The sequence below is a fragment of the Gorilla gorilla genome, chromosome 5 (assembly GCF_029281585.2).
Source record: "Gorilla gorilla gorilla isolate KB3781 chromosome 5, NHGRI_mGorGor1-v2.1_pri, whole genome shotgun sequence".
Taxonomy (NCBI): domain Eukaryota; kingdom Metazoa; phylum Chordata; class Mammalia; order Primates; family Hominidae; genus Gorilla; species Gorilla gorilla.
Window position 1 is genome coordinate 178,584,995 of NC_073229.2, and position 19,871 is coordinate 178,604,865.

The 19,871-nt window shown below is 41.7% G+C and overlaps 1 protein-coding gene across 4 annotated transcripts in view; it reads right to left on the bottom strand.

Annotated features, from left to right (window-relative positions):
• The window catches only part of CNKSR3 (CNKSR family member 3), a 104,458-nt gene that overhangs the window by 7,415 nt on the left and 77,172 nt on the right, over positions 1 to 19,871 (bottom strand). For all 4 annotated transcript variants that reach the window (XM_019029777.4, XM_031012190.3, XM_055391077.2 and 1 more), the window contains exons 6-10: positions 17,462 to 17,581; positions 15,088 to 15,147; positions 9,869 to 9,937; positions 9,460 to 9,606; positions 1,562 to 1,686 (exon numbers count right to left, since the gene is read on the bottom strand). In XM_019029777.4, the coding sequence (XP_018885322.2) occupies positions 1,562 to 1,686; positions 9,460 to 9,606; positions 9,869 to 9,937; positions 15,088 to 15,147; positions 17,462 to 17,581 (521 nt within the window). The remainder of the gene's footprint in view (positions 1 to 1,561; positions 1,687 to 9,459; positions 9,607 to 9,868; positions 9,938 to 15,087; positions 15,148 to 17,461; positions 17,582 to 19,871) is intronic.

The window sequence follows — 19,871 nt, forward strand, 5'->3', positions numbered from 1 at the left end:
ATACAATGAAGCAAATACCTCAGCTTCAAATGAAAACCAATAAACAAAAAATTCTGATAGAAAGTAAAATGTCACTGTAATAAAATCCAGCCTGAACTTTGTTTTATGAAATATTACAGCCTAATCATATATTTCTCAATATATGCTTGAATTGTTGAATAAGACCCTGGCAGTTCTGTAGGGTCAAGGACCGAGTCTGTTTTGTGTCAGAGGGTAACCCAGACCCAATACTCAGGAAAGATATGCTGAATAAATGAGCCAGATTGTCTAGTTTTATCAACATATATAAATATATGAGTTGATAAAAATAAGCCTAGATCACACCTAAATCATCCTGTACACTCTATATAACACCCTCATTATACCACACAGTATTTAAGTTAGCCATGAAGAAAGCAACTATCTTTTTAAGAATTTATGGTATACACACACACACACAAATATGAAATGTTCATACCTACACTCACAAGGTCTGGGTTTTTCTGTTTTTTGTTTTTTTGTTTTTGAGACTAGGTCTCACTCTGTTGTCCAGGCTGGAGTGCAGTGGTATGATCATGGTGGATTGTACTGCAGCCTCGACCTCCTGGGCTCCAGTGATCCTACCACCTCAGCCTCCTGAGTAGCTAGGACCACGGGTGCACACAACCACACCCAGCTAATTTTTTAAATTTTTTGTAGAGATGGGGCCTCACTATATTCCCCAGGCTGGTCTTGAACTTCTGGGCTCAAGCAATCCTCTGAACTGGCCTTCCAAAGTGCTGGAAATATTGGCGTGAGACACCATACCTGGCCACATAGGTTTTTTTTCAAGTTCTATGAAGAACACATCTTTCTCAGCAAAATCAAGCCGCAACTCTCATTAATCTCACAGAAATACTTATTATCTACCCCCTCAAGATGAATTTACCATGGAGTTAATGAAACTTAACCTGCAGGGCCCCCAACAGACCTTTCCGAGGCCCCAGGAGAGCACGTTTTCATTCATTTTTCAGAAGTAAGGTATTGCTATATCCTTTTGTTTCTTTTTTGAGACAGGGTCTCGCTCTGTCACCCAGGCTGGATTGCAGTGGCACAAACTCTGCTCACTGCAACCTCCACCTCCTAGGCTCAAGCGATTTTCCTGCCTCAACCTCCTGAGTAGCTGGGACTACAGGCATCTGCCACCAAACTCGGCTAATTTTTATATTTTTTTGTAGAGATGAGGTTTTACCATGTTGCCCAGGCTGGTCTTGAACTCCTGAGCTCAAGTGATCTGCCCGCCTCAGCCACCCAAAGTGCTGGGATTACAGGTGTGAGCCACCACACCTGGCCAATACTGTCATATTCTTTTCTCAAAAGGGCCCTCCCCACCAAACTGTATAGCTTCAAGCCCCACAGAACCCAGATATGTCCCTACACTCCTATAAAATAAGGTTGATCATACTTTTAATGGCAGTTCAAGATTCAGCCCTGTCACACTGTGGCTCAGCAACTTCCTCTCTCAAGATCCTCTTTTCACACCACCATTTACAAACGACACCAACAGGAGACAAGCATACCATGACAATGGACAGCAACATACCGGGGAGAGTAGGGAACAGCTGGTGGAGGAGGAATATAAAGATCCAGGATGGCTGACTTCTCCTTCTTCAGTGAGGTATCCATAGTGCTTTCAGGGGACTGGGTTGTCATGGGTGGAGGTGAGGTCTGAAACAGGAGGAACACAGCAATGCAAAGAGTGGAGATCAATTCAGAGATGATTCTTGGTGTTTATTCCCCCTCCCCCAAACCAACACCAACCCCGTGTCTGAACAGGGACTGAGGTCATTCATGTGTTTACAGATATTGGCAATATTTAACTTACATTCTTCTTTGAAACCTTAGAATGAGCTGAGGGATTTGAATGGCGATGTATAGTGGCAAGAAGCAGAGGCTTAGGAGCCAGGTGCCAGGGTTATGACTCTAGCTCTGAGCAAATCACTTAAACATCTGTGGCCTCCCTTTCCTCCTCTGTAAAGGAGTGATACTGATAATATCTCTTGCATAGAGCTGCAGTGAGAATTAGATGAGTTAGTTCATGAAAATTACTAGCAAGGCTGGGCACGGTGGTTCACGCCTGTTATCCCAGCACTTTGGGAGGCCAAGGTGGACAATGGATTGCTTGAGCTCAGGACTTCGAGACCAGCCTGGGCAACATGGTGAAACCCAGTCCCTACGAAAAAAATATAAAAATTAACCAGGCGTGGTGGCACACGCCTGTAGTCCCAGCTACTTGGGATGATGAGATGGGAGGATTGCTTGAGCCCAGGAGGCAGAAGTTGCAGTGAGCGAAGAGTGTACCACTGCACTCCAGCCTGGGTAACAGAGTGAGACTCTGTCTCAAAAAAAAAAAAAAAAAAAAAAAACAAGAAAGAAAAGAAAAGAAAAAGCAATCAATAGCAGTGCTACTATTGACTAGGAGTATTGCTTGGAACTCTGGATGTGATCCTGGCTAGACTTACTAGCTGCCCTTTTTTTTTTTTTTTTTTTTTTTTTTTTTTTTAAGATGGAGTCTGCCTCTGTCTCCCAGGCTGGAGCACAGTGGCGCCATCTTGGCACACTGCAACCTGTGCCTCCTGGGTTCAAGTGATTCTCCTACCTCAGCCTCCCAAGTAGCTGGGATTACAGGTGTGTGCCACCACACCCAGCTAATTTTTGTATGTTTAGTAGAGATGGCGTTTTGCCATGTTGGCCAGGCTGGTCTCAAACTCCTGACCACAGGTGATCCGCCCACCTCAGCCTCCCAAAGTGCTGGGATTACAGGTGTGAACCACCACGCACAGCCCTTATTAGCTGTTTATTGTTGAGCAAGTCACACAATGTCTCTGTGCCCCATCTATAAAATGAGAATAAATAGGGACAAGGATAGTACCAACATAGGGTGGCTGTGAGAATTAAGTAAGATAACACATGTAAACAACTTAGGACACTGCTTTCCCGTAGAAAATACACAACCTTATACCGTTTATTTTAGTACTATTTATACATATATGCATTCATATATACGAGTTAATCTTAACTTCAAATCCACATGGCTGAATTTGAACTATGATACTGGTCTCAAAGGACATGGTTTTTAATATCTCATGTGAGAACTTCAATCTTACCTTCTACAATCTAACAATGACAACAATGATTTTTCTGGTTGGTAAAGAACAGCAAGGAAATCTTGGAGTCAAGGCAGGGAAATATTTGGTGAAGGCCAGTGAGACTGTGCCAAGCCCTGGGCAGACATAAAAAGGTACCCTTAGGCCCAGCGTGTGGGCACACACCTGTAATAATCCCAGCACTTTGGGAGGCTGAGACAGGTAGATCACTTGAGCTCGAGAGTTCAAGATCAGCCTAGAGAAAATAATGAAGCCCCGTCTCTACCAAAAAAAAAAAAACAAAAACGAAAACAAAAAGCTACCCTTCAACCCTACCCAGCCTGGTTGTAATGGAAGACATCTCTGAAGTGAAACTGTGACCTGATTCTAAGGATTGAAAGGACTGACTAGCCAGTGTGATGGAGCTAGACATGGCCACCAGGAGATTCACAGAGGACAGCTCATTTTCAGGAGAGATACCAAGTCACAGGGGCAGGGACTGAGCTTTCAGTCTTCCAGAGTAGAACCCCCATATTTTAAACCGTGGCCATTAATGCATAATCTATCAATTCTACTCAATTTGTAATTGATTGACATCCCAACATGTCAATTTTGGACCATATCTGAAAACATGAGGCCAGGATCCAGATTCTCCAAATCTTAGAAGCAAAAGTAAACTAGAACATTTCCACAAAATTGATGCTCCCTGAAAACACACACATTGATAATTACTTCTATATCAGTAACTCTCATTTCCCAGGAGTGTGGCATCAAAACAGAGTGGTGAATGCCTTTTCTATGATAGGACAACAGTAATGATGTTGAACAACTTAGAGCTCTCTTCTGGGAAGGGTGGGTGCCCAGGCACAAAGAATAATGAAGAATGGAACACAGAGAAACCCCCAGGGCTGGGGACTAAGTCTGCAGAGTATTTGTCTACCAGAGTTTATATTCTGAAAATATCCTGGGCACATCGCAAGAACACCTGGTAGCTAAGCTATAAAATGGTGTCTGCATTTTGATGGTAATTATCTCCCTGTGTCACAAGCAAAATTAGGAGTCTCTGTCTCTCACCAGCACCTCTTCCCCAAACTGCAGCTAGAGGGACCTGGCAGGAAAGTAGGCAAAACCAGAGAACATCGCAGTGTCTCTTCTTAAGTGAATTTCCAGAAGTCAAGGGACCAACGCTGGCCTGAACTTAAAAATTATTTTCACTCATGTTCTGAACATAACCATGTGAGTTTTCCTCTATTGCCTCAAACTCAATTATGCTCAAAATACCTAACATCTCTTCCTTCCAAATGGCCTCTTTTCTGACTTTCCAATTTTTGTCACCACGCAGGTTCCCTGTCACATTGGACACTTGCTTCTCCCTAGCCTTGCTGGCCTTTCTCACCCTTACCCCAAAACATTTTCGAATAGTCAACACTATTAAAGAGAAGAGCATGGCTTGGAAAGATTACATACCTTGACTAAGGGTCCCACAATAGCTAGTAAGTGGCAGAGCTGGGATCTGAATTCAAGTGGTTCAACTCAGAGGCCACATTCATAACCACTAGGCTGTGCTGCTTGCTGAGCCCTTCTGATGTGCTTCCCAGTGGCCTCCAGCATTCTTAGTCTTTCTTTCACTGAATCACCCATCACCAGCCTTGCCCAGGACCACACTGCCCTGTAGCTACCCTTATACAGCAGCCTCCCTTTTGGTAGTTCTTATGTTTAGATGTTATTATGGGCTGAACTGTGTCCCCTAAAATTCCTGTGTTCAAATTCTCACCCCTAGTACCCAGAATGTGACTGTATTAAGAGACAGGGTCTCTAAAGAGGTGGTTAAGTTAAAATGGAAGTCATTAGGGTGGGCTCAATCTGACATGACTGGTGTCCCATAAGATTAAGACACAGACATATATGGAGGGAAGACCACACGAGAACAGAGGAAGAAGACCACCATTTGCACACCAAGGAGAGGGTCCTCAGAATGAAGCCAACTCCACTGACTCCTTGACTTTGAACTTCTACCACCCCGTACGGCAGCCCTAGCAGAGTAATAGAGGTATTACTGTAAAAGCAGCTGTCAACTTGTCACCTGTGGAAGAAAGCCCATGCTCCCCAGCCTGGCACTCCATACCTGCCAATATAGTCTCAGGCAACCAGTCCAACTTTATCTCCCACCCTCAGCTCCACAGAGTCTGAGCTACTCATTTCTGCTGGTAGAAGCTCTGGAGCCCATCTACAGTCTCACTACAGCCACTACCACCCCCCGCTGCTGGGAATGTCAGCTGCTAAAGCGCACAGCTGCCCCTTCTCGGAAGAATGGCCCTGAGCTGACGGAGCTGCCTCGCCCGAGCAGGGCCACCAGAACCCGGAGCTGTGTGGCTCCACCAGGATGCTTCGTCCTGCATAGTAGGTCAAGGCTTCGTTGCACCTGAGAGGCATCCTTGCTGCTTCCCCGTCATCATTCTGCCTTTCTCTCTCCCTTACCAGTTTTACTTGGAGCACATACCCTCAAAATTGTTCTCACAAGGATGTACACCTAAGACTCTGCTCTAGGAAACCTTATCTAAGACACCGCCCTTCCCTGATGGTGGTCTATCTGTTTTGTGGGCGAGTGTGTTTGAAGAATAGCATTCATCTCCTCTATGATACATGCTCCCATCCGCCAATGCAAATCCCACCTACCCTCCCAGGCTCCCACCTCACAGTCCACACCTCTCTCTCCTTCAGAATCCAACATTTATCTTATGCATCAATTAGCGGGCAGAGCAAGCATTTCACAGGCACTCCATCAATTACCTACGAGGAATTAGCGCCTCTGGAATGTTAAGCATCATATTCTGAGAAATCCAAAAAAATCTAACCAAGTTTAAATTTTACACTGACCAATGCAAACAGAAACAGCTGGAGTATAATCAATAGGCTCAGTTATGGGCAATGATTTTTTGGCTCTGACTGCAAAAGCACAGGCGACAAAAGCAAAAACAGACAAGTGGGATTACATCAAATTAAAAAGCTTCTGCATAGCAAAGGAAATAATCGACAAGGCAGAGTCAACCTAGAAAGTATCTGCAAACCATACATCAGATAAGGGGTTAATACCCAAAGTATATAAGGAACTCAAAGAATTCAACAGCAAAAAAAAAACAAAAAAACACAAAGAACCTGATTTAAAAAATGGGTAAAGGACCTGAATTGACATTACTCTCTTGCTTTTTTCTTTTTTTTCTTTTTTTGGAGACAGGGTCTCACTCTGTCACTCAGGGTGGATGCGGTGGTACAATCAAGGCTCACAGCAGCCTCCCAGACTCAAGCAATCCTCCCACCTTAGCCTCTCAAGTAGCTGGGACAACAGTTATGTGCCACCACACCCAGCTAGTTGGTTTTAAAAAATAAAAATTGTTGTAGAAACAGGATCTTGCTTTGTTGCCCAGGCTGGTCTTGAACTCTTGGGCTCAAACGATCCTCCTGCCTTGGACTCTCAAAGCACTACAATTACAGGCATGAGCCCCTGCAGCCAGCCCCGAATAGACATTTCTCAAAAGGAGATATACAAATGGCCAACAGAGATATGAAAAAATGTTCAGTGTCACTAATCATCAGGGAAACGCAAATCAAAGCCACAGTAAGATGACAGCTGGCACCTGTTGGAATGGCTACTATCAAAACACAAAAGGTAAGTGGTGATAAGGATGTGGAGATGTAGAAATCCTAGCACACGGCTGGTGGGAATGTAAATTAGTGGTGCCATTATGGAAAACACTACGGAGGTTTCCTGAAAAATTAAAAAGCAGCCTCACTACTGGATACACGTCTAAAGGAAATAAGATCAGTATGCTGAGGAGATATCTGCACCCTCATGTTCACTGCAGCATTTTTCAAAACAGCCCAGCCATCAACAGATGAATGGATAAGGAAAATGTGGTGTATATACACAAGGGAATGCTATTCACCCTTAAAAAAAGAAGGAAATGCTGGTGGGGCATGGTGGCTCACGCCTGTAATCCTAGCACTTTGGGAGGCTGAGGCGGGCGGAACACCTGAGGTCAGGAGTTTGAGAACAGACTGGCCAATATGGTGAAACTCCATCTCTACTAAAAACACAAAAATTAGCTGGGCGTAGTGGCGGGCACTTGTAATTTCAGCTACTCAGAGGAGGCTGAGACAGGAGAATCGCTTGAACCTGGGAGGTGGAGGTTGCAGTGAGCCGAGATCACGGCACTGCACTCCAGCCTGGGCAACGAGAGTGAAACTCCGTCTCAAACCAAAACAAAACAAAAAAAGAAGAAAAGGAAATCCTATCATATGTGACAAGAGGGATGAACCTGGAGGACACTGTGTTAAGTGAAATAAGCCAGGCACATATAGACAAATACCACATGATCTCACTTATATGTGGAATCTAAAAAAAAAAAAAAAAAATTGAACTCTTAGAAACAGAGAGTAGAATGGTGGCTGCCAGAGGTTAGAAGGAAGGGGATTGGGGAATCCTGGTCAAAGGGTACAAAGTTTCAGTTAGCCAGGAAGAATAAGCTCAAGAGATCTATTGTATAGCACGGTGACTATAGTTAATAAAAATGCATTGCATGCTAGAAAATTGCTAAGTTGCTATAACACTTGTAGATTTTAAGTGTTCTTGCCACAAATAAATGATAAGTATGTGAGGTAATAAACATATTAATGAGCTTGATTTAGCCATTCCAAAATGTAAACATATTTCAAAACATTGTGTTGTACAATATAAATAGATACAATTTGTATCTGTCAATTAAAAAGTGAATTTTAAAATACGTTTGGTTATTGTTTATAAACCGATTGTAATTATGTTCCCCTCTTGCCCTACCTTTATTACTGTGAGTTTTTGTTTGTTGGTTGGTTTTTGTTTTTGTTTTGAGACAGGGTCTCACTCTGTCATCCAGGCTGAAGTGTAGTGCCGCGATCTCAGCTCACTGCAACCTCTGCCTCCTGGGTTCAAGCAACTCTTCTGCCTCAGCCTCCTGAGTAGCTGGGATTACAGGCACAGGCCACCACGCTCAACTACTTTTTGTATTTTTAGTAGAGATGGGGTTTTGCCACGTTGGCCATGCTGGTCTCAAACTCCTAACCTCAAGTGATCCACCCACCTCAGCTTCCCAAGATGCTGGGATTACAGGCGTGGGCCACCACACTTGGCCTCTGAGTTATTTATTTTTAACCTCTCCTCTGTGACACCTATAATGTTTCCAGTACCTTGTCTCACAAAGTTTCAAAATTGATGGTTTAAGACTACTGTTCTTCCATAGGAAGACATACAATAACATCAAAAATAGTTACAAATAAACCATAATCTCAATCTTATAAAAGGGCATTATAAGGTTATTGCTTTTCATTCTTGGTGTATGAAATAAACACTAAGGACCAATGGCATAACAAGGAGTGTGACCAGTGAGTGTGATCCACCCAGGTGTCGGCAATAAGAGGGTATATCGTTTGAAAAGAATTTAAATAAAACTCAGTCAGTCTTCTACTATCGGCGCAGATTGGCAGTACTACATAATGTCTAAATAATGGTGTGATACTGTCCCCATGGGGTGGGCTGCACTCACCGCCCCCAACCCTCCCCTGGTAAAGCGCTGCTGATGACTCAACCTCATGTGGTCTCTCCAGGATTAGTGTTCAAACTGTATACAGTCATGTAGGTCTGTGTTTGAAATGAGAGAGGAGAAGGACTAGAAGGAACTTTCTGCAATAATGAAAACGTCCGTATCCACACTGTCCGATATGGGAGTCACCAGCCATATGTGAATATTCTGCACCTGAAATGTAGCCAGTGATCATGCAGAGATTAATTTTTAATGTCATTTCATTCTTTTTTTTTTTTTTTTTATGAGAATAGAGTCTCGCTCTGTCGTCCAGGCTGGAGTGCAATGGCACGATCTTGGCTCACTGCAAGCTCCGCCTCCCGGGTTCATGCCATTCTCCTGCCTCAGCCTCCCCAGCAGCTGGGACTGTAGGCGCACACCACCATGCCTGGCTAATTTTTTGTATTTTCAGTAGAGATGGGGTTTCACCGTGTTAGCCAGGATGGTCTCGATCTCCTGACCTCGTGATCCGCCCGCCTCAGCCTCCCAAAGTGCTGGGATTACAGGCGTGAGCCACTGTGCCTGGCCTCATTCTTTAAATAGTCATATATGGTTACTGGCTACTATATATACTGTTCCATGTAGATCTAGAATTCATATTTTCACATAGGCAGGATTATAGGATAATTACATACAAACTCCTGAAACCAATCAATCACCTTCAAATTTTAATCTCTTTTTGTTTGGAGACTAATGAGATACTCAACATTGTTGGATGGAGGTTTACAGTTAATCCCAGATACCTGTACAAGAGGTGGCTTCCACCGTAGGTTTTTCAGGGGAGCAGGAGTAAAGTTGAAAGACCCGGTGGGGCGCTTCTTAAGCAGTAACACAACTCCGGTGGGATTCTCTCTCAATTTCTTCACCAGATTTTTCAGCTGCCATCCCACCTTCAAAGAAAGCAAATGGGGAGGGAAGACTTGCTCATGAATAATGAAAAAAACCGAACCTATGAATTTATCTCAGGGCAGTCAGGGTTGTGAGCAGATACATAGAAACAAAATAGGCAGGCGTAAGTATGCTCATGTTAGCACAACCTAAAATAATGAAAAATAGGATATAAGCGGCAAATTTTAAAAATTTAAACAAAATGGTTTTAGATTTAATTAAAAGTTTTAAGGAGGAAAATTGAGCCTCAATAAACAAACTCACCACAGTTTGCTGATTAACTTGAATGACTTCGTCACCAGCATGAATCTTCTGAGATCTGTCTGCAGGAGACTGTACAGAAACAAAATAACCTGCCTTAATTCTTTTAAACCTATTTCTTTCTGCTTTTATTTCTTCTTTCTTCTGTAGACAATTAGCAACTGAAATAACATTTTCTCAGGAAAAATGAAACAATGCACTTTATTCCCCTGAGACTACACAGTCTATAGGACCTTAACACATGTATCCTGTGTTATCCATTTTATTAGTGTCTGTTATAACTGATAATTTGTCTGTTAGAACAGCCAGGCTCATCTAATCTATCGGGAAGAGACTGGACACACTGTCTTTTGTTTTGTTTTGCTTTTAAGACAGAGTCTCACTCTGTCACCCAGGCTGGAGGGCAATGGTGGATCTCAGCTCACTGCAACCTCCACTTCCTGGGTTCAAGCGGATCTCCCCCCTCAGCCTCCCGAGTAGCTGAGATTACAGGTGGCTGCCACCACGCCCAGCTAATATTTTTAGTAGAGATGAGGTTTTACCATGTTGGCCAGGCTGGTCTCGAACTCCCAACTTCAGGTGATCTGCCCACCTCGGCCTCCCAAAGTGCTGGGATTACAGGCATGAGCCACCGCGCCCGGTCTGGATATACTGTCAAAATGATTGGCTGATAAAAGCTATTGGTTCATCTAAAAAAATTCTTACACATATCCTTATCAAAATTAATCTCATAAAAGCTGACCAACTGTTCAACGTGGAAAAATCATCTTTGTAAGTCTGTCATCTCGTTTCCTTATTAAAACTAAATGTTGTTCTCATTCCATCTTCTTTTACATATTATTGCAATGCTGTTAAAATAGAAAGTTGGTGGCAACAGAAATTGCTTTAAAGAAAATGAATTTAGTTTTCTTTTCATTTTCAGATTACATTCAAAAATGAGTCTTCAGTGTCAAAACAAAATCCAGACTTTTTTTCCTTCAAATAACGCCTGGTTATTAATTTACCATCACTGCAACAACAATATATATAAAGGGATAGGCCGGGCGCGGTGCCTCATGCCTGTAATCCCAGCACTTTGGTGGGCGGATCACAAGGTCAGGAGATCGAGACCATCCTGGCTAACACGGTGAAACCACGTCTCTACTAAAAATACAAAAAATTAGCCAGGCATGGTGGCGGGCGCCTGTAGTCCCAGCTACTCAGGAGGCTGAGGCAGGAGAATGGCGTGAACCCAAAAGCGGAGCTTGCAGTGAGCCGAGATCGCGCCACTGCACTCCAGCCTAGGCGACAGAGCGAGACTCCATCTCAAAAAAAAAAAAAAAAAGAAAAAAGAAATATAAAGGGATATAATCCATTTGTCAAATATTTTGCTCATGGTGTTGTTGTTCATATCAGCCACCTAGCCTAGAACTCTTTATGTTGAAGGTATCTCATATATGACTAAGAGAAGAAGAAAAGATAAACCTTGGATTTCAAATTCTAATCAAACATTATCTAGAATAGAGGATTTAATTTTCTAACTTACATTACTGGCTAAATCTTCAAACAATTTCTAAATATCCAAAAAATAGCACCTTTGAACACAGGGAGAGGGACAGCAATGAGACCGAAGACACACTGGCTGAAGTTTCTCTAAATTGTTGTGACAGGCTCAACGGGAAATTAACAAGCAGCCCTAAACTGTAGAAATATTCCCTTTGATTTTATCTAGGTCTCATACAAGGCCCTGGTGACTGTGAGTTATTTGTGAAAACATTTAACCTGCTACCGTACCCGACAGTGCTCACCTGAGAGACCAGCCCACGTTCATCTCAAGTTTCTGTGTTGTTTTTTTGTTTTTTTGGTTTTTTTTTGAGACAGTCTCACTCACGCTCAGTCACCCAGGCTGGAATACAGTAGTGTGATCTCGGCCCACTATAACCTCTGCCTCCCAGGCTCAAGCCATTCTCCTGCCTCAACCTCCCACCTCCCGGGTAGTTGGGATTATAGGCACCCACCACCACGCCCAGCTAATTTCTGTATTTTTATAGCAGAGATGTGGTTTCACCATGTTGGCCAGGCTGATCTTGAACTCTTGACCTCAGGTGATCCGCCCACCTTGGCCTCCCAAAGTGCTGAGATTACAGGCGTGAGCCACCGCACCCGGCCCATCTCAGATTTCTTACATCACTTAAAAAATGAATTTATCTATGCTCCTTTTTGTCCCTGTGTGCCAGATGCTTAACCCACAGTTAAAGGCCTACTTTAGTAATTCTGATCCTAATCGGTCCAGTCCAGTTAATCTTCCTGGGCAAAGGATTCATTTAAGATAAGCTTCACTTTACAAAAGATAGCCCCAAGGCTAGGAAGTCCCTGTCTCTAGATGTGTAATCTTGAAAAACATGCTCTGATGTCCCGAATTGACTTCCCTTCCTAAGGATCTTTTTGCATTCATTTCTCAAATGTCCAATCAAGTGATTAAGAGTTGTGTTTGGCAGAACACTGGTAAAGAGAGAGCTTGGTACCAAAATTCTGCCCAGGGCAGTAGCTCTTGCCTATCTTCACCACGAGGAGGACTACTGAAAAATGATGCTTGTGTTGGTTTGCTGCAGAAGGGTCATGACCTAGAGAATAATGCACCCATTCTTCAGAGGCTAATCTAACTCCCACCGGATCTCAGGGGTGGAGGACAGAAGTATGGATGAGGCTGTGTCAAGACTCTTGTCAAGGTCTAAAATAACATCAAAAAAAGAAATAAAGAGAAACATCAGACACTGCTGGTCTGACTTTGGAATGATCCTGGCCTCTCAGGTAACCTTCAAAGAAATGGACTGAAGGCCTCGCTTGCTTCAGCCTCAAGCAAGCATTGCTTCAGCCTCAAGTCCAAGATTGAAGAATATGGACATAATTCACTTGTGAAAACAATGGGTGATTTCCATCCACTGCTACCCACCATACTAGGCTTCCATTAAAACATTCTGACAGTGAAGTCATAGCAACCTTAAGTGATAGCCAAAAGCTGACCTGGAGCTGGCACTTTCTACTGCCATTCAAGTGTATTAATACCCAACATTAAGAATAAAATATCCAGATTGAGCCTGGGAGAAGTGGGCTCTCACCTAACTTCCCACGCTTGTCTAGAAGACTTAGACTTACTTAGCCTAGTGTCTAGCACATTCCAGGTCCTCAATAAATGCGAATTGAATGACTAAAGGAATGAGTGACATTTTCAAGTGGATTACCAGATGGAAGAAGACAAGTTTTCTTTTTTGATCTCTAACAAGATGGTAGCCACCACTCCCTGAGACGACTTCCATACAGTCCTACATGGGAATACCAGGACAGACCCTGAGTTTGTTAGCCAGTGTTACAATTCTGGTAGGAATTCAGGGAATATATCATTAATGGCATATGACATTTCATTTAATTCAAAAGCAGCTTTGTTTAGTCTGTCATTGAACTCTTTTTTCTTTTATTTATTTATTTATTTTTTTTGAGATGGAGTCTTGCTCTGTCACCCAGGCTGGACTGTGCAGTGGCTCCATCTCGGCTCACTGCAGTCTCCCGGGTTCAAGCAATTCTCCTGCCTCAGCCTCCCGAGTAGCTGGGATTACAGATGCGTGCCACCATGCCCAGCTAATATTTTGTATTTTTAGTAGAGACGGGGTTTCACCATGTTAGCCAGGATGGTCTCGATCTCCTGACCTTGTGATCTGCCCACCTCAGCCTTCCAAAGTGCTGGGATTACAGGCGTGAGCCACCGCGCCCTGCCCGTCTTTTCTTTAAAACGGGGGGCAGTGCAAGAGGAAGGAAGTACTATGCCTTCCAGTAGTAATTCTGTAGTGCTCCAGATCCAAGAGGAAATTGCTTCAAGAAGACCCAATAGAGTTGGAAAACACACTGGTCTGGTTAAGACAGACAATGTAATCATCAAATTGCTAGATTGCAAAACTTCAACTCTAAAAACTGAAATGACATTCACCATGTTTCTCATCCATACAAACAGATACGACTGTGTTCTTATCACGGCTGAGCTGCAATGTACTGAGTCTCGATCAAGGATGAAGGAAGAATCGTGTGTTGCATCTTGTGTCTTTTCTTCTGCACCACCCCCAGCCTAAAAGCAGAGCTTCCTGTGCTGTTATTGTCTACGAGGTGACACGGTATAAAAACTCCTAGTGACTCTCAGGGCTTCCTCGCTGCAGCTCAACAGAGAATCCTGAAACACACTACCATTTCCTACCCATTTATCTGCCAGAACCATGCAATGTATTTATAATTCATTGACTGCCTTAAGCAGTATCATTTTCTCACTACAAACATCAAGTGCTTATCACACACACTCAAAGATCATGCCATTTTCCTTTATCAAAAGATCTAGCAGCTGAAGCTAAAAATTAGACACATATTTCTACCAAACAGATTAGAAAAGCAGCTACTAAAATTTCCCCTAATCTTAGCAATTATCTCCTCCTGTCTTAGCTGATTAAATAGGTTAATTCCCCCAAATACATGCTTCTTTTGCACAGACCCAGGGAAGCTATTCGAACATTTTTAGTTTCATATCAATGTCTTTCAAAAGCAAGCCATATTGTAGGCTGCAAGAAGAAAGCATTCAACCAGCTCTACTTCTCACAAATTCAAAATGTTTGAGGGGCTAAAGACAACTCTACACATAGCAGAATTTCCAGAAGGAAGTACACAGTGTACAGAAGTCTCTCACAGTAGAAACAGACCTGCTTTTCCTATTCGAGGGGTGGGGAGACAGGACTAAACTTCAATATCATGCCAAATATTATGAAACACAACTATAAAAATATGTTGTAAAAATCCTGAAATAGCTGCTTTGGAGACATAAAAATTCCATTAAATAAAAAAAATTATATTTTATACACATGGCCACCAATCCCAGTTCTTATAAGAGTGACTCTCAAAAACAAAAAGATCATTGCTTTTGTATTTACGGCTTAACACTTCCCGGGTGCAAAAGGAATAATTAACACAAGGGTAGGGGTAAAAACTGGGCAAGGTATATGAACAAGAGCAATAAAGGACAATTTAAATAATAAATTGACAACAGCTGGTGACAAGCAGTACTCTATCAACAGAAATAAACAAAGCAGGTACCCACGCTCTCACAATAATCAAACAGCATGCACACGTTTAAATTCAAAGTTTAGAGACTGTGGATCAAATCTGTTTAAACACACAACAGATTTTACACTTAATGAATATACACTTACATTTTCTGTGGTTCCAGTAATCACGTGTAACCCATCATAGGTTGATTTGATGTACATGCCCTGGAGTGAATCACAAATAGATTAACTCATTACTCCAACGTTTAGAGACATAGCCCCAAGTGAGACTTAAACTTATAAAATATTAACAACAGTCCCTTCAGAACAATACTCATTTTTCAGCCTCCTGAAACATCGAGAAACAAGATCCAAAGGGTGGTGAAGGGGAGCTAAGCAAACTGAAATACTGGTGAAAGAAATAAAACATGTGATCTCTTTGATACTATAATCTGTGTACCAGGCACACAGAATTATGCCACAACTCCGAGGATGTGGGAGTGTTCTTACACCTACAGGACGAGTGAATGAGTGAGGCACTTCAAACAACAACTGTTCTATTATGTTGATAATGAGACACGGTCTTGCTAAGTTGCCTAGACTGGAGTGTAGCGATGCAAACACAGCTCACTGTAACCTTGAACTCCTGGGCAAGTGATCCTCTCACCTCAGCCTCCCCAAGTATCCAGGACTATAGGTGTGTGCTACCACACCCAGCTGATTATTTTTTTTTTTAACAGAGAAAGGATCTCGCTATGTTACCCGGGCTGGTTTCAAACTCCTGGGCTCAAGTGATCCTCCCATCTCGGCCTCCCAAAGTGCTGGGATTATAGGTGTAAGCCACCACACCCAGCCAAAGAACAGTTCTTTCTTGACCATTGCTCTGTCTAGGGACACAATATATTCATTTAAATTTGGTAACAGAAATAACCTCAGAGTGACTATTAAAGCTACTAATAATCCAGACAAAGATATATGAACAAAGATTGTTAAATAATAAAGCATAGGTAGCAAATTAGTAACAGACACCCCTCCTTTTAAGGGAAATTTAAAGATGAATGAATATTCTCTCTCCTCGGAGGCCTGAGAGGCAAACTCAGAGGCCAATGCCTCACTGAGTGATACACCAAATGTATCATTGAGGAATTATTTCTGCAGTTGGACTCACCACGTGTACATTTTTTAAAATTAAACTGTTACAAGATGGGGAAAGAGAGCAAAAAGTAGACCAGGCAAAAAGTAGTTGCCAAAAAGTAGACCAGGCAAAAAGTAGTTGCTCATCCTGGTATCTATGCTGTAATAATGTGGACCCTCCTCAGAAATTATGCCGCACCCAGCCTGCTCATCAACCTACGCTAATCTATGATGAGAGTCCCATCAAACACCAGCGCCTTCAGGTTCTCCTGATTCCTCTCCTATCCTGTTACTTTCACTCGCAGATTATATCAGCTTCTCCTCTACACATGGTACTCCCCCTCCCAGGGCACTGCTTGTATAACTTTACCATCTGAAATGACAACTCCATTTCTGCCTACTCAGGGCATTTATCTGCTTAAATATTTGACTATAAACCTACCTCCAGGAAGTCCTCCCTGTTTAAACTTAATCTGATATAATCCATCATTTGCTTTGAAGCCAAGCAGTACCAATATGCATTTTTCTGCTCACTAAGAATGTGGGCCTGTCAACAATTGGTTGATTTTTGTTTTTTCTATCTAAGAGCACAGACTGCCTTAACAGCTCCTGACAGCTACCTATACATTAGATACTTTCCCCCTCCCCCTTCTCCTTCTCCTCCTTCTCCTCAACATCATCAATACCAGCAACTGTAGCTGCAGCCACATTAATGCACACGTACTATATGCTTGGTGCCTGGTACTTGGCATTCATAATCTAATACAATACTTTCAACAACCCTCTGAGGAAACTGACATGTAAAGAGGTTAAGTCCCTCAAGAGCCGGGATTTAAACCCAGCTCTCTCTGACTCAAAGCCTCTAAGCTAATTAATGGGCTTCACAGCTTCTTCACGAAAATTCCAGCAAATTAATCCCATAAGATGCACGCTAGGTACTAGGAGATCACTTGTATGTAGTCCCACAGCCTGTTATGATATAGCTCATATATTACTTATGAAACATTTCTAAACCCTTCTTAAGAATCACTGCCTTCAGCCAGTCCCTTCTCACATTCATCCTAAGTGCTAATACTTTCAGAGCAGATGTTATTTTTGTACCCAGAGACCATCTTTCCTTTGTGTAAGTGTTTTATATTTCCTTGCATTGCTAAGTCCTAAAAATAAAGTGTTATCTTCAAAATACGAGTATACAGTTTTTAAACTGTATTTATTTTTATACTTTGTAGATAGAAAACATATCAACAGGATTCAAGATAGCACATTCCTAACTACATAACGGAAGGCAGTCTAAATTAATTCTACTTTTCAGAATTACAGTGAAAGCAATAAGGAATTTTTTTTAAAATTTAGTAAATGATGATGTATGTTATCTGAAAATAAAACAAGTGTTATTAGAACGTACCAGGCCTTCCCCAGGTTTAATGTTTGGTAAGTGAACTTCCTCCAGACATGCACACTGGCTCATCACAGGATCTGTGGTAGATCGGATTGTTTTGTCACAGATGCCATTTAAAACCTTGACCTAGAATTGGAGAAGCAAATAGTCAGGAAAGTTCAATCATTAACCAAGTTTATCTCAAGCTGATTTTTAGAGAAATGCATTTCACCTATAATCGTTAGTTCTGGTTGGCAATCATTTTGATAATTCTGCTCAGTGAATGCATGGCATTTAGACTCCATGTTTACCATCTGTGGGAATAGTGCCACTATTTCAGCTTTGTTTAGAAAAGGCAGCTTTTATATTAGCTCCTTTATGACCACTGAAGAGCACAGGCCAGGCAGAAATCCCCTTTCAGCAATGAAGTGGAATCATCTCTCCCCGGCCACGTACCTGACTTTTCAATGATTGCTCACAGTCTCTGAATACCAAATATTGACAAGGTAAAAAAAAAAAAAAAAAATTGTTTTGAGACTAAGCCATTTTTTTAATGGACTTTACTTTTTTAAGCTGTTTCAGGTTTATAAAAAAAAAAATTGAACAAAAAGTACATTGAGTTCCCATATATCCCCTCCACCACCAGCCTCCATTCCCTGTTTCCTCTATTATTAACATCTTGTACTAGTGTGGTGCATTTGTTATAAATGACAAACTAGGCCGGGCACAGTGGCTCATGCCTGTAATCCCAGCACTTTGGGAGGCTGAGGTGGGGGGATCACCTGAAGTCAGGAGTTCAAGACCAGCCTGACCAATATGGCAAAACTCCATCTCTACTAAAAATACAAAAATTAGACGGGCTTGGTGGCGTGTGCCTGTAACCCCAGCTACTCGGGAGGCTGAGGCTGCAGAATTGCTTGAACCTCAGAGGCAGAGGTTGCAGCAAGCCGAGTCACACCACTGCACTCTAGCCTGGGTGACAGAGCGAGACTCTGTCAAAAAAAAAAAAAAAAAAGCCACCAAAAACAAATTATGAACTAATATTGAGACATTATTATCAACTAACATCTATAATTTATATCAGGGTTCACTTTTTGTGGTGTACATTCTGTGAGTTCTGACAAATGCCTAATGTCACGCATCCATCATTACAGTATCATATAGGATAGTTTCAATGTTCTAAATATCCCCTGTGTGCAACCTAATTATCCCCTGTATGCAACCTAATTATCCACCACCCCATCCCTCACCATGAACCCCTGGCAAACATAGATCTTTTTACTGTCTCTGTGGTTTTGATTTTCTAGAAAGTCAAATAGTCAGAATTATGCAGCATGTAGCCTTTTCAGACTGCCTTATTTCAATTAACAACATGCTTGTAAGTTTCCTCCATAGCTTTTCATGACTTGATAGCTTATTTCTTTTTTATTGCTGAATAATATTCTATTTTATAGATGTACAACAGTTTGTTTATCCATTCATCTATTGAAAGACATTAAGGTTGCTTCCAACTTTTTTGGCAATTTTGAGTAAATCTGCTATAAACATCCTGTGCACATTTTTTTATGTAAATTTTCAACTCCTTTGGGTAAATATGTAGGAGCACAACTGTTGGATCATATGGTAAGAATATGTTTAGTTTTGTAAGAAACTTCCAAATTGTCCTCCAAACTGCCTGCACCGTTTTGCATTTCTACCAGCAATTAACGAGCGTTCCTGTTGCTCCACAACCTCAGCAGCATTTGGTGTTGTCAGTGTTTCATATTTTAGCCTATATAATAGGTATATAGCGGTATCTCGTTGTTTTAATTTACAATTCCCTAATACAAATGACATTGAATATCTCTTCATAGGCTTATTTGCCATTTGTATGTATTCTTTGGTGAAGTACCTGTTCAGATCTTTTGCCTCCTTTTTAATTGGGTTGTTTGTCTTCTTATTCTTGTTTTTTGTATATTTTGTTCTTGTTCTTTGTATATTTTGGATACAAATCCTTTATCTGATAGGTGTTTTGAAAATACATATCCTCCCAGTCTGTGGCTTGTCTTCTCATTCTCTTAACAGTGCATTTCACATAGCAGTTTTTAATTTTAATGAAGTCTACCTTATCAATTTTTCTTTCATGAATTACGCTTTTGGTGTTCTATCTGAAAACTCATTGCAAAACTGACAGTCACCCAAATTTTCCCCTATGTTATCTTTTAGATGGTTTATAGTTTTGCATTTTACATTTAGGTCTATCATCTTTTTAGTGATCACTCACATTCTTTGAATGCCAAACACTGACAAGGTAAAACTAAAGAGACAATGAAAGGATCCCTATTAAGTGGTCTCCTTATAGAAGTCACAGTGGCTACGTGTGGTATTTCCCCAATCAGACTCATCTAACCTTTCAAAATTAAACAACCAAAGAAATCAGGAAATTCCAAAGAGTGAT